General features: G+C 39.6%; 1 protein-coding gene across 2 annotated transcripts in view; it reads left to right on the forward strand.

Annotated features, from left to right (window-relative positions):
• Nucleotides 1-12,022, forward strand: part of LOC145445420 (uncharacterized) — a 62,101-nt gene that overhangs the window by 16,038 nt on the left and 34,041 nt on the right. For both annotated transcript variants that reach the window (XM_080323611.1, XM_080323612.1), the window contains exons 18-48: nucleotides 77-192; nucleotides 628-781; nucleotides 848-956; nucleotides 1,268-1,446; nucleotides 1,516-1,612; nucleotides 1,995-2,185; nucleotides 2,511-2,607; nucleotides 2,992-3,170; nucleotides 3,233-3,394; nucleotides 3,976-4,086; nucleotides 4,147-4,280; nucleotides 4,661-4,790; nucleotides 4,854-5,111; nucleotides 5,600-5,866; nucleotides 6,037-6,321; nucleotides 6,458-6,742; nucleotides 7,095-7,188; nucleotides 7,253-7,464; nucleotides 7,607-7,909; nucleotides 8,426-8,535; nucleotides 8,594-8,771; nucleotides 8,845-8,963; nucleotides 9,022-9,154; nucleotides 9,712-9,836; nucleotides 9,991-10,123; nucleotides 10,184-10,308; nucleotides 10,368-10,500; nucleotides 11,508-11,615; nucleotides 11,674-11,712; nucleotides 11,772-11,858; nucleotides 11,919-11,991. In XM_080323611.1, the coding sequence (XP_080179737.1) occupies nucleotides 77-192; nucleotides 628-781; nucleotides 848-956; nucleotides 1,268-1,446; nucleotides 1,516-1,612; nucleotides 1,995-2,185; nucleotides 2,511-2,607; nucleotides 2,992-3,170; nucleotides 3,233-3,394; nucleotides 3,976-4,086; nucleotides 4,147-4,280; nucleotides 4,661-4,790; nucleotides 4,854-5,111; nucleotides 5,600-5,866; nucleotides 6,037-6,321; nucleotides 6,458-6,742; nucleotides 7,095-7,188; nucleotides 7,253-7,464; nucleotides 7,607-7,909; nucleotides 8,426-8,535; nucleotides 8,594-8,771; nucleotides 8,845-8,963; nucleotides 9,022-9,154; nucleotides 9,712-9,836; nucleotides 9,991-10,123; nucleotides 10,184-10,308; nucleotides 10,368-10,500; nucleotides 11,508-11,615; nucleotides 11,674-11,712; nucleotides 11,772-11,858; nucleotides 11,919-11,991 (4,726 nt within the window). The remainder of the gene's footprint in view (nucleotides 1-76; nucleotides 193-627; nucleotides 782-847; nucleotides 957-1,267; nucleotides 1,447-1,515; nucleotides 1,613-1,994; nucleotides 2,186-2,510; nucleotides 2,608-2,991; nucleotides 3,171-3,232; nucleotides 3,395-3,975; nucleotides 4,087-4,146; nucleotides 4,281-4,660; nucleotides 4,791-4,853; nucleotides 5,112-5,599; nucleotides 5,867-6,036; nucleotides 6,322-6,457; nucleotides 6,743-7,094; nucleotides 7,189-7,252; nucleotides 7,465-7,606; nucleotides 7,910-8,425; nucleotides 8,536-8,593; nucleotides 8,772-8,844; nucleotides 8,964-9,021; nucleotides 9,155-9,711; nucleotides 9,837-9,990; nucleotides 10,124-10,183; nucleotides 10,309-10,367; nucleotides 10,501-11,507; nucleotides 11,616-11,673; nucleotides 11,713-11,771; nucleotides 11,859-11,918; nucleotides 11,992-12,022) is intronic.

The following is a 12,022-nucleotide window of genomic DNA, read 5'->3' on the forward strand; positions in this document are numbered from 1 at the left end:
GCATTATTGAGAGGGCATCTTACTATTGGAATGTGTGCTACGGTCTGGGCATTAAAATCATGATGATATTTTTCAGTTTCCGCTCCAGTCACGGGAATCGTGATCAAACCCAAAGTGACAACTGCCGACGTCTACTTCGTAGAACCTGATCTATTTGATGTGATTGTGTTTGCAATTAGTCAAGGCAACGAGGTAGGGAATTATGTTCTTTTTTATGTTTTATTTTGATTTTCAATACAGCGATCAGTAGAAAGTAATCGCCGACACGCGGTATTTGCTTAGCATTTTGCTACAGCTACTAGAGAATCGATTTGTGATTAGAATGGAATGTAAAAAAAATCAATGTACAAATTGCTGTGTATGATCGTTCGGAATATAATTTTTGCTTGGTAATACCGAATAGCAGTTACAGTCCGAACAGTTGGAACACGTCCATATCAATATTGAACCAGTCCAGTGATAATGTTGATGTGTCCAATTTACTTTCTTTTTATTGTACATTCGCTCATGGCAGTCTTTTTATCGACAAGTAAACTGTTGGGAGTAAAACGAGCTACTTAAAATTATTATATATTACAAATGTCCAATGAAATGGACTCGGCGCACTTATCGTGGTAATATTTTCAGACCATTGCTCATAAAGACTATTGGTATGATATCGACAAAGGAATTAACCACGTGACCTTCTCGGACCTAAACCCGAATGTAACGTACAATCTGCGCGTGCTTACTCAATTCATGGAAAAGAATAGTGATGTGGTTACGAAGGAATTTACACAAGGTTTGAAATTCGTCGAATTTTGTCAACATTCGTTTACACTAAACTTCCTTTGTGCAATTCATCCAGGTCTACCCACCAAAGTCAATTTCGTTATCGATAATGTGACGACTTCCACTATTGATGTTGTGGCGGACTTCTCTGATGTGCTCGAAAAAGTCATTTTAGAGTGGGGAAGGTAGTAATCCTATTCATGATACTTTAAAATCCTATACTTTTGTGTTATACTTCAATTTGTAGTTTTATTTGTTTAATTCGCACTTTGGTAATTAAGCCGATATGATTTTATTGAGTTTTGTGGAACATAGAGGGTTGTGAACCTTGCACTATGCTAGTAAAGTTTATAAGACTGATTCTACATCTCTAGACAGGTATGGGATGAACCTATATGGGAATCGTTGGTTCGCAAATCTCATATTGTATTCTTCTGCCTCTGGCTCAATGATAAATTATTTCTCACCAATGCTCAACATATCATGTGTTATTTAGGTTTGATTCTGACGAAATGTCCGAGAAAATATACGATATCACTGAAATCGCATCTGAGGACATCGATTCGTATAGAATAAGTCTGTCCGAGTTAACGCCTGGTACCAACTACACGATAAGACTGAAACAGCAGGTCAAAGAGACAGAAGGACCTCACCACCAACTCGATGCTACAACAAGTAACTGTTTTTACTAGACAATAGCACATAAGTTGCGATAACATGGTGCGATGTTACTTTTTCCAATAGGACCCGAACCTGTGTCTAATTTGACTACTGGACTTGATCCCTCCAACCACATCGTCATTCGATACGATTCCCCGAAAGGACAGGTTGACAACTACATGTAAGTACTTTTCAAGATGTTATCAAGTGTTTGATGATTCACCGCCTTCCTGTCTTCTCTGGCTTTTTACATTATCCACACATATTACAATACCGGTAGCGCTAGAGATTACAACTACCTTATGAGTTACATTAGAGCTTATGTCAACGAAGTCTATTACTAACTTTGTGATTTCCATCGTTAGCTGTTCTTACTCTATGTTCGAAAACAAATATGCTGAAATCCACACTCATAATACAGCTTTCTCAGTTGCTGGAACACAAATATATCTTTTATTACTTCCAATCAAATATTCCCTCGCACCCATTGCTGACATCCACCCACTTCATGCAATGTCTTTCATGCATTTGATTTATTTTCATTAAATGCAATAAATTTTCAGCGCAATTTTGGAGGACGAACCAGACGACCCGACAGTGCCTCCGCAACAATTGGTGGTTGAAGAGAACCAAGCTGTTTTCTCTGAGTCCGCCAAACCAGTGGTGAATTACACAGTATCGGTGACGACCGTGGTTACTGATGTGACAGGAAAGGACTTGATGAGCAAACCTGTATCCGCTCGTTTTGTCATTGGTAATGAGTTGTTATCATTACTTTATATACTGAACAAGCATCCTTTCACCATAATCGAATGTGAAGTTATCGTTGTGTTTCACTGATGATTTCAGAGGCTTGTGAAAGCTTCAACATCGGCATATTTCATACCTGCTGACGGCGATGTGATATTTTCTTCGCAATTTAGATTAATTCACAAAAGCTGACAGTATTTGAGATTGTACCGTTGTTGAAAGGGGTGCTTATCATTTGATTTCGTTCATTTGTAATTTGTGATAGTATCTTATCATAGAATACATGTTTATAACGATGTTTATAACGCAACATACTTGTTTCTATTAAGATCCATATAAGCTGCGTGCGTTTACGGCTACTTCAACAACCGAATTTGTCGTAACTTTCGAGTTGGAGGATGAACTGAACAAAGTATTGAAATTAAGGTATACTAGCGATGGTACTGCCTATCGTTATATACCAGGGGTTCTCTGCAACCAAGTCATATTATCTGTATTATTGTGGATGGAGTCTATTTGAAGTATTTTGTTGCGTGAATTTCAATGTCGTGACATTGGTAATGTTTTGATTTATGTGAATAAAAGATTTATCAGAAAAGAATATTTCCTAAATATTTGCTTCAAGATAATTAAGCAAACACTTCAATTTAGTGCGACCAGTTTCAGCCATTTTAACACAATCTTTGTTTTAATTCGCTTTATGATAGTTTTCATCTGACAGTACATAATCATCTGGTGCCCGAGAATTTCCTGTGACATGCACCTGAGAAAACAATTTATCACATTATCCAATGATTTTTATTCTTGTAGATCGTACATCGCGGTGGAAAACAGCACAGATTTCATTGATATTACTGATGTCGACCCACAGAGTGGCAACGTCACATTCAACAACGGTTTAGTGCCGGGTCAAACCTATGTGGTGGTGATGTGGCCGGTACTTGCTGACTTATCATACGGTCCGCCTGTTGCGGTGATAGACACTCTAGGTAATGAACACAAAGTTTTGTCATGGATTATGCCTCAATATTTTGTATCTTTGATAATTCAGTTCCGATTGCTCCTTATATTGGCGAAGTGCAAAAACTCGATGACAGTATTGTGCTGGTGTTTGAGTCACCAGAAGGAGTTTCAGATGAATTTGTGATCGACACAATATCGTTGGACGATGCAGGGTTCCCAAACATGAATACTACAACCGTGATCAACACAGGTATATGGTTTTGCAACATTTTGGGATAATTAGCCATTATCCGTTTGGTCGAGGCTAGCTTCAACTGATCCCCATCATGAAGATGCTATGAATAATGTGTGTAATATTGTCAGTAGAACCCACAGTAGCATTCGTTGTCCGTTTTTTGTTAATAATATTGAGTTTTGGATGCTTCAATTGATAGATAAATACAAAATAATGTCTATATTATGTTTTCCATATATTACGATTGTTGTTTATGATGAAAACAAGTTCACAATCAGCCAACTGCTGTGCCAGTACTATTATTGCGCATACTGCTGATTTATAAGTGTAATCGTAAGCGGGCTTCAAATACTGTAGCTATTTGGCATGGAATCTATTGATGTAGCCATCCAAATTTTCCTTGAGAATCAACATCCTTAACACCTGGATGCACGCTTCTCGTTTTGTAGCGAATTTCTCATTACTGTTTTCGAATCTTTTTTTCAGTTGAGAATGCAATCACAGAGCTTCCAGTCTAAAATGAGACTCTGTTACAATGAAGCTAGTATATTTACATCCCCGAACTAATTGACAACATGAACCTTTCCATATTTTAGGATCCGGGAATATGATCCAAGTGAAATACAGTCCTGACCGACCTGACCCTAACACGTTCTTTGTACGCGCCAGAAGCAGGGATAAAATGAGCACCGCGTCGGAGTTTACCGGTATTGTCCTGATTGTCATTGTCACAATACGCATTTGCTGTACATGTTTCTGTTTTTCAGACGACTTGAAATTTGAAGAGATCGACTTCAATTTGACTGCCTTGAGAGATGGCGGGCTCTATATTGAATTAGATGATGACATTCCATACAATGGACGGTACAGAGTGTCGGTTGTTAGCGAGTTTGGAGTCGATGTGAGTTATTGATTAGAAGCAGAGATGGCCAGTAACGGAATAGCGTACTCATATTATTATACTTCTGTAATATTATACCACTATAATACCATACAACTAATATTATTTTACTAGTACTAGTACAATAGTATTCCCAGTATGTTTTCAGCTTTCACTCCACACTCAAGTAGTTATGTTCTCAGACTTAACTTTCACTTTTACTCACTAGTTACTCTTTACCGTTAGGATCTTGTAGTAGAAATTAGTTTTTGGATGAACTGACATCCCTTTTTACGAGTGATATTGCCGTGACAATCGGACGTGGTAGCCTCTGTATCTCGGTGATAGAATATGTGTGTGCAATGGCAGCAATTTTGTGAACAACATATACCAATTTTCAGAATTTCACCTTCGAATTCCCTGAGAAGAACCCTGAGATCGAACCGGTTTTCTTCATTCCTGGACACGAATACACAGTCAAGATTATCACAGCGCAAGCTAGAAACGTGTCTGAGAGAACATCCTGTACATGTGAGACGAGACATTTAGGGTTTTTTCGAAGATGCCGATGTTTTATGACGTGTAATTTTCTAGATCCGTTGATTCCGCGAATTACCGAACAAACGTCTGAGCCGCACTTTATAACATTGCGCCTGGCCACCGAAGGCAATTGGGACGTGGTAAATGTTTTGCTGCAAGCAAAGGATGAAAGTTTTCCCGCTGTTGTGAGAACGTCGAACCTTACGGATCTGATTACCTTCGACGATTTGACGCCGTCAAAAGACTATATGTTGTTTTTGGAAGTTGTATATTGCGGCCTGAGCACCAATGGCACTTTTGCGATAAGAACACGTGAGTATATCGTAAATATGTCCATGCGCGGTTAGTAGGATTGGTGTTGGTTTTTGAACGCGTCGAAATTACGTAATGAACTGTTCGGGGCCGGGATTCTTGAACTTTTTTGAGGGCTAAACCTAATTTTTTTGGTTGGTTTAGTGACACCCTTTTAATCACGTAACGAGGGTTGCTATTGTGCGGGTGAATCAAAAATGAAGCGCAACCGGAAATTCTGAATAGCCACCATGGATTTTGAGAAGCTGATCGCTAAAAAAGGTCTTCACCTTCAGCAGTCCTCGTCACGATTTCCTTGCCTGCTAGAGTGCCATATTTAGTGGTGGACCAAAGTATGGTAGCTTTACCTTTTACAGACCCCTTAAAACTAGTCCAAGGCCCAATGGTTTAGGGTACAATATACATTGATCAAAATGAATCATTGTAGTCCTGCAGTGAAGATTTGTGAACCTCTTTAAATCCAACTGACTGACCGATTTCTCTTTCAGCGCAAACATATCCCGTTGCGTCGTTGGATTATTCAGTGAGAGGAAGTCAAGAAATTTCGATATCTTTCGAACCGAGAGAACAGGCGGCTTATGACCTATTTGTGATCGACCTGGTGAATATCGCCGGCGAGGATATCGAATCTATAAATTCCACGGAATTTCAACTTAATGTAACGGATTTGGAGCCTGCGGAGACTTACAATATTTCTGTCAGAGTGTTGTACGAAGGCGTGCTAAGCGAACCGAGACATGTTGTTGTTACATTAGGTGAGATATTTCAATGTGATGGTATTTCAGCAGTTTCCCGTAGCTCAACTCTTCAGTCAAACTTTTCAATAAACTAGCGATCAAAGTGCCCTCTATAAATATCGGAATTCCGGGCGGAAAGTAAGGATGCGCCTATGTTTTAACTAATTCCAATGTTCTATTCGTTTTAGATCCGGCTCCACCTACAATTATATCTCTGGAGAGCCAATTCAACAGAATCAACGTGACAATATCTCCTCCAGAAAGCAAATATGACGGAGTTATTTTAATACTTGCAACACCCCAACTAGAAGAACTTGACCGTTCTTTGTTTTTACTAACGGATTTTGAAGACGAACTAATCACGTTCTCATTTGACTACCCAACGGTGGTGCCCGAGACGGAATATTATGTCATAGTCACATCTTACTTTGACGGCCAAAGTTCAGATGACGTCTTGAATCAAACAACAACACGTAAGCATTGGAAGATTGTGTAAATTTTTTAAAAGACGTATAATGACATAACTTGGTGAGATGTTTTGGAATAACACAGGTCAATTATGCCAATGCGTGTATTTCATAATTCATACACATTCAAACATTGTTTCAGGGTCAATTCCGTCGGTCAAAAAGGCCATTATCGCAGTGGATAATGAAACCAAAACAATCGATTTCCAAGTTGTGCCGATAGATGGCGTCGACGTGTACACTGTTGTCCTGGCTGAGATGTCGGAACCAAACGAATTCATTGATGTACAACAATTGAGTCTATCTCAAGGCGATTTGATCGCGACATTTACAGACGGCTTGGAATGGGGCACCGGTTATGTGTTCGAAGTTACATCGCAGCTTGGCCTATATTCTGGGCCACCCGCGCAATTTTCCACGTCTGTTGGTCAGTAGATATTTATATATGAGATTATAGGTGGATGTTAAGCCATTTATCCTCAATATTACTTCGACTTTAATTTAACTATAGGGGATAATTTCAGATGCAGAATAAATATTTTGAGAAAAATGTTACTTGGTGTAAAATATCTGAAGTTTGAATCGTACCCATAAACTAATTTGGCGCCTATCATGCAATCAATATTTTCTCACAAACGAAGTGCCGGTGTGCATTTGAGCAATGCAATCTGATGTTGTTGTTGCTAAACGCTTGTATCGCGAAAATGCTTGACTCCACTTTACGTATGAAATTCCTGCCGATAAACACTATGTAATGATCTGTCGTTATTTTATTGCAGTTCCCAAGACCATAGAAGATGCCAGCATCGCAGGAGGTTACTGCGGCTTCACCGTGTGTTTCCAACCAGCAGAAGGATTCGTTCAAGAATACAGGTGCTTTTTTTGAAATTATTTTTTCAGTTGGAAGCTGACTTTTATCTCCATCTTTGCATCACAGCGTTACAGTTACCTCAGACCAGCAAGAAAATGAGACTCTGCATAGCAAAGTCCTCAATGCTCTTTTGTCAGAAGGCTACAATGCCAATGCTAATGAATATTGCGTTGAAGTTTACGAAGACTTTGTCATACCGGGGTCCATATACTTTGTTTCTATCACCACGCTCAGTTACGGGAAGGAGTCTATGCCATTCTTGTCAACTGCTGTCATAAGTAAGTACCCTATTTGCGAATACGTCAAAATTTATTGCACGCGTAGGGAAGAGTTGATGTCGGTATCGCTGAAGATTTTTGATCCACACTATGCTATGGGATTGAGTCCTCTTTTTGAAGCAGTTACCTTTCTGTTTTATAGGTGATCAGCTGTCATCGCCACAACAATTATACGTTCAAGATTGTGACTGTGAAAGTGGGTTATTCGTGGAAACCATCCCCAGCCCAAATGTGTGCGACCGTGACTTAGATGGCGTTGTGATTTCTGTTCGACAAGCAAATTCGAACGAAAGCCTGCCGCCAATTGAAACGAAATTCTTCAATCTTAATGATTCGATCAACACCACTTTTGAGGGACTGTTGCCTGGAGAACTGTATACTGTATCATCTCGTATGGTGATAAGGGGTGTGGAAAGCAGTCCTATCACGGAAATTCGTGCAATACGTAAGTTGGAATTTTTCATCTTGCGTACGGTTATGCATTTCTTAGTTAGAATTTTTCATTTCATTGGTGCTTAATTCAATGAGTTAACACAAGTGTTCTTCGCTGTCGCTAATTTGAAATTGCAGGAATCAGAATTATATTACCTACATTTAAGGGCAGTATAGGGAAGGATATCTAATTAAACAATACCCTGCTTCAACCCTTTGTATATTACGCTACTGGTGCTATCAGAGGTTGCCCACTTCATACGATCCGACCTCTTATAAATTCTTGCTAGACATTGTTATCGGATATGTCACGAAGCGAAATCAGTTTCCTTTCTTTGCATACCGTACCGAGAGTATTACGTCTGATTTTAGGTTTGAAAGCTACCAGTTTCTCTTTACCCATGCATTCAATGTGATTTATGACATAATATTGTGATCACTTGAATAATTACGCCATGTAATTTTGGATACCTAATGTTGCTTTTACTTTGCGTGGAACCACATTTTATCTGCCATTTATCATCTCCAGCGCCTCTGCCGGTTATAAACGCCACTTTCGCAACCACGATTTCATCGTTCAACGTTACTTTCGACCAAGTTGGTGGGGTTGTTGACAGCTACATCATTCATGTCGTAGTGGTAACTGAGAATTAAATTGATTCCAATGACTTGCCATTATACGATATTTATTCAACAGCCTACTTGGGACGGGTTTTATGTTATTGACTTTGAGGAAGTTGTGTCCAATGATTATCCGGCAGAGATCAACGTACTGTTCTCGGAGGGGATTGCCCCGGGGCAAACTTACAATGTGTTGATCAGTACCACCAGCAACAATAGAAGCAGTCCGCTGCAGATTTTCAATGTTACGACGGGTAAATTTATCTCATTACGACATATTAGCACTGTTTTTCTGCCGCTTAACCACGCGGACAACTATATTTTCAGATATTCCGCCTGTTCAGTTTGAAGTCATATCCACCGCTACGACGATCACCGTGACAATCCCTCCTCAAAATTTTACATTTGACGATTACATGATATTAGTTAGCAAACCTGCCGTGGTGGTAAGTTGTTTTGATCCGCGACCATTAATCTTTCCACTAACGGTTTGCAACTGTCCAGATTTTACCGGCAATTAACGACACGTTGATATACACCTTCGACTCTTTGATGCCGTCCACGGAGTATACTGTGACTGTTACGCCGCGAATCAACCGCACGACAGGCCCGGACAGCATCGAAACGATACCAACAGGCGGGTTTTTTAACTGCACACTATTTCATCTGTTTCATGCTCCACTACGTCTCAGATTTCTATGTAATTTTGGGGCACGCCTGGAGCAAAATTAATTTAGTTCAAATTGAAGCCCCAATCAGAGAGTTGTGCTCAACCAAGCCCACTCCACCAAGTTCTATTACTCTGAAATTGCATGGAACAATAAATGTCATAAACGGGTAGTCATGATGGTGTTTAATGATGAAATGTGAACAGCAGTGAAGCCTCTGTTCTTTAGATTTGAATAGTCCATAAACACTTTCGGTAAGAGTGTGCAATCCACTCATGCATATATTTTTGGTTGCTATTAAAGGCTGCGATAGGTGCTTGATTAGCAGCCTTGACTTTGCAGTTTCAATTTCTTCCTATCTTTTCATAACTTGATCGCAATCTTATGTTGTTTTTATCATATAATCAACAAGTGAATTAATGGCCAGGCTGAAGTTATACAAATATTTAATTCGCAATATTGTATTCTAAAGCTTGTTGATGGCCACGTTGAGATTAACACTATACATTTTCCTGATAATTGACAGGTTCACTGCCCATCGTGACATACCAAATGGATTCGACCCCGGGCAGCGTCACCATATTTATTCAGCCGCAGAACGAAAGTATTGACGAATTCAGAATCTATTTCGACCAAGACGAATTCCCAATAGTAAGTTCAAAGATTCTTTTGCCGAGTTCACCATCATTTTATTCTTCTCTGTATTGCTGTCGCCTATGTAGACTTGTAGCAACACCATGACATACCATTCACCGTACACACGTATGTTACTTTCTATCTAAAACACTGCTAATTTCGTATCAAGGTTCGAATCCCGGAAAACGGAACGATAAATCAAACAATTCATTCTCTCTTGCCGAGCAACGAGTATATTGTGAATGTGGTGTCAGCCGTCGGAGACTTGGAAGGACCGGACAACTTCAAGCTTGTTAACACAGGTATAGAGAAATTATGTTTTGGTCTCAATGTTCGGAATGTAATGCCTATATTCCTTTTAGCTCCCATTCCCGGTGTGACATTCAAGGCACTGGCAACGCTTACGTCGGTCACAATAGAAATAGTACCTCCAGACGAACCGGTCGATGAGTTTTGGATATATTTTGGAAACCATACTGAACCAAGGGTTAGATAAGCTGTTCTGTTACGAGTAGTGTTCAGTCGTAACAGCACAAACTTTTGCAGATATTACCAGCGAATGACATCACTCCAACAGCGACATTTACAAATCTGGAACCGTCTACGGAGTATCTCGTATCGGTTTTAGCAGTTGTTACAGACATTCAAGGCGAATCAAGTCTACGATGGGTTACAACAGGTAATGTCATAAGCTCATGCATCCCATAGTCGATCGGAAGCTCGTTTTTTGCCAGGGTTGTAACTAAGTCAGTCTCAATTTTATAGTGTTTACTCGAGTCGAGTTAAGTCATTTTCACTTCATCACCGAATCAAGTCCAAGTCAGCTAGTATAGTCGTGTCAATACTAAAATCGCATTTGAAAAAATGACTCGAGTCAAGTCGAGTCACCAAAAAATCGTGACTCAAGTCGGACTCGAGTCTAGTCATGACAGGAGTCATTTAAACCCTGATGATTTTTGCCCATGCTGCAAGACAGCGCACAGTGTGGTCGTGTTAATTGCTGCTAGAATTAACTGTGTGGCTAATGTAGTTGTGGTCAGTAGCGAAATAGGCTACCGCTACTTTTTGGGAATGCTCAAGTACGTGTCGCTACGTTTAGACTTTTACTCGACAGTTTATTTGGGAAAAATACCTAATTTGTACATTTTAGATATCCTGCATTGTAAAGTGGAAAGTTGTTTTGAAATTTCTTTACATCCTTTTATAAATTAAATTGTTATAATAACACAGTGAAATAGGACCTCACTCCTGTATATAGCATTTTGCGCTATTTTGAGTTTAGTGCCAATGATACACCCTGCAATTTCATAAGTAGCCTCCTCCGATTAACTAATACAAGTTTGTGATCTCTCATTGATTTCCAGCACTTCAAACTACACGCTTCAGTACTGTTCAGACCTCCATTTTATTCTCCCGCTTGAAGTAGCGTTTAACGTTTATTCTGTCGTCACTTTTGATTACTATGTGCCTTCATTTCACAAATGATTTGCATCTAGTTGTATTTATCGACATATCAATTGAGTTTGAGGTTCAACATTGTACCAGAGCTTCCACTGACTCGCTATTGGGTGTAACAGCAGCCTATCCATTTGAAATTTCATTTACACATTTGTTAGAGATGAATATCTTGACATTATTAACTATTCGTAACCTGCTGTCCCAGTATTAATCCAATTTCCATATTAGCACCAGAAACAGAAACCACCACTGATTCATTCACGACGCCGTATCCCACCGATGAGACAACGCCTGAAAATGGTACAATAGATTATGGCACCACAGATGCCACTCAAGGTAAGTTCTGATACGGAGTATAAGATGCAATGATTTTACGATGGTGACATGCTTTCAGAAACTGTTACCCCAGAAGATTTCACAGGAACGACCGATGGTATTTCTCATCGACATAATAAGCACAAATTGATGTATAACAATGCCTCTATTTTCAAGGTACCACTTCCTACGACATCACCACCGCAGACATTACAACAGCAGATACGGAGACAACAGTGAATTACGATACAACAACAATCACAGGTATGAATCAAATATCTCGTAAATGCACTTTGCTTTACTGTGTCTATATTCTTTCAACAGTTAACAAAACAACAAGACGACAGCCGCCACCTCCTCCACCCCCACTACCTCCCATCATACCGCCTGTTATTTGGTATGGAATTGCATGTGATTCTTATAGCTGT

Source organism: Botryllus schlosseri, chromosome 8 (assembly GCF_051294905.1).
Source record: "Botryllus schlosseri isolate E-star chromosome 8, Bs_hap1, whole genome shotgun sequence".
In the NCBI taxonomy this organism is placed as follows: domain Eukaryota; kingdom Metazoa; phylum Chordata; class Ascidiacea; order Stolidobranchia; family Styelidae; genus Botryllus; species Botryllus schlosseri.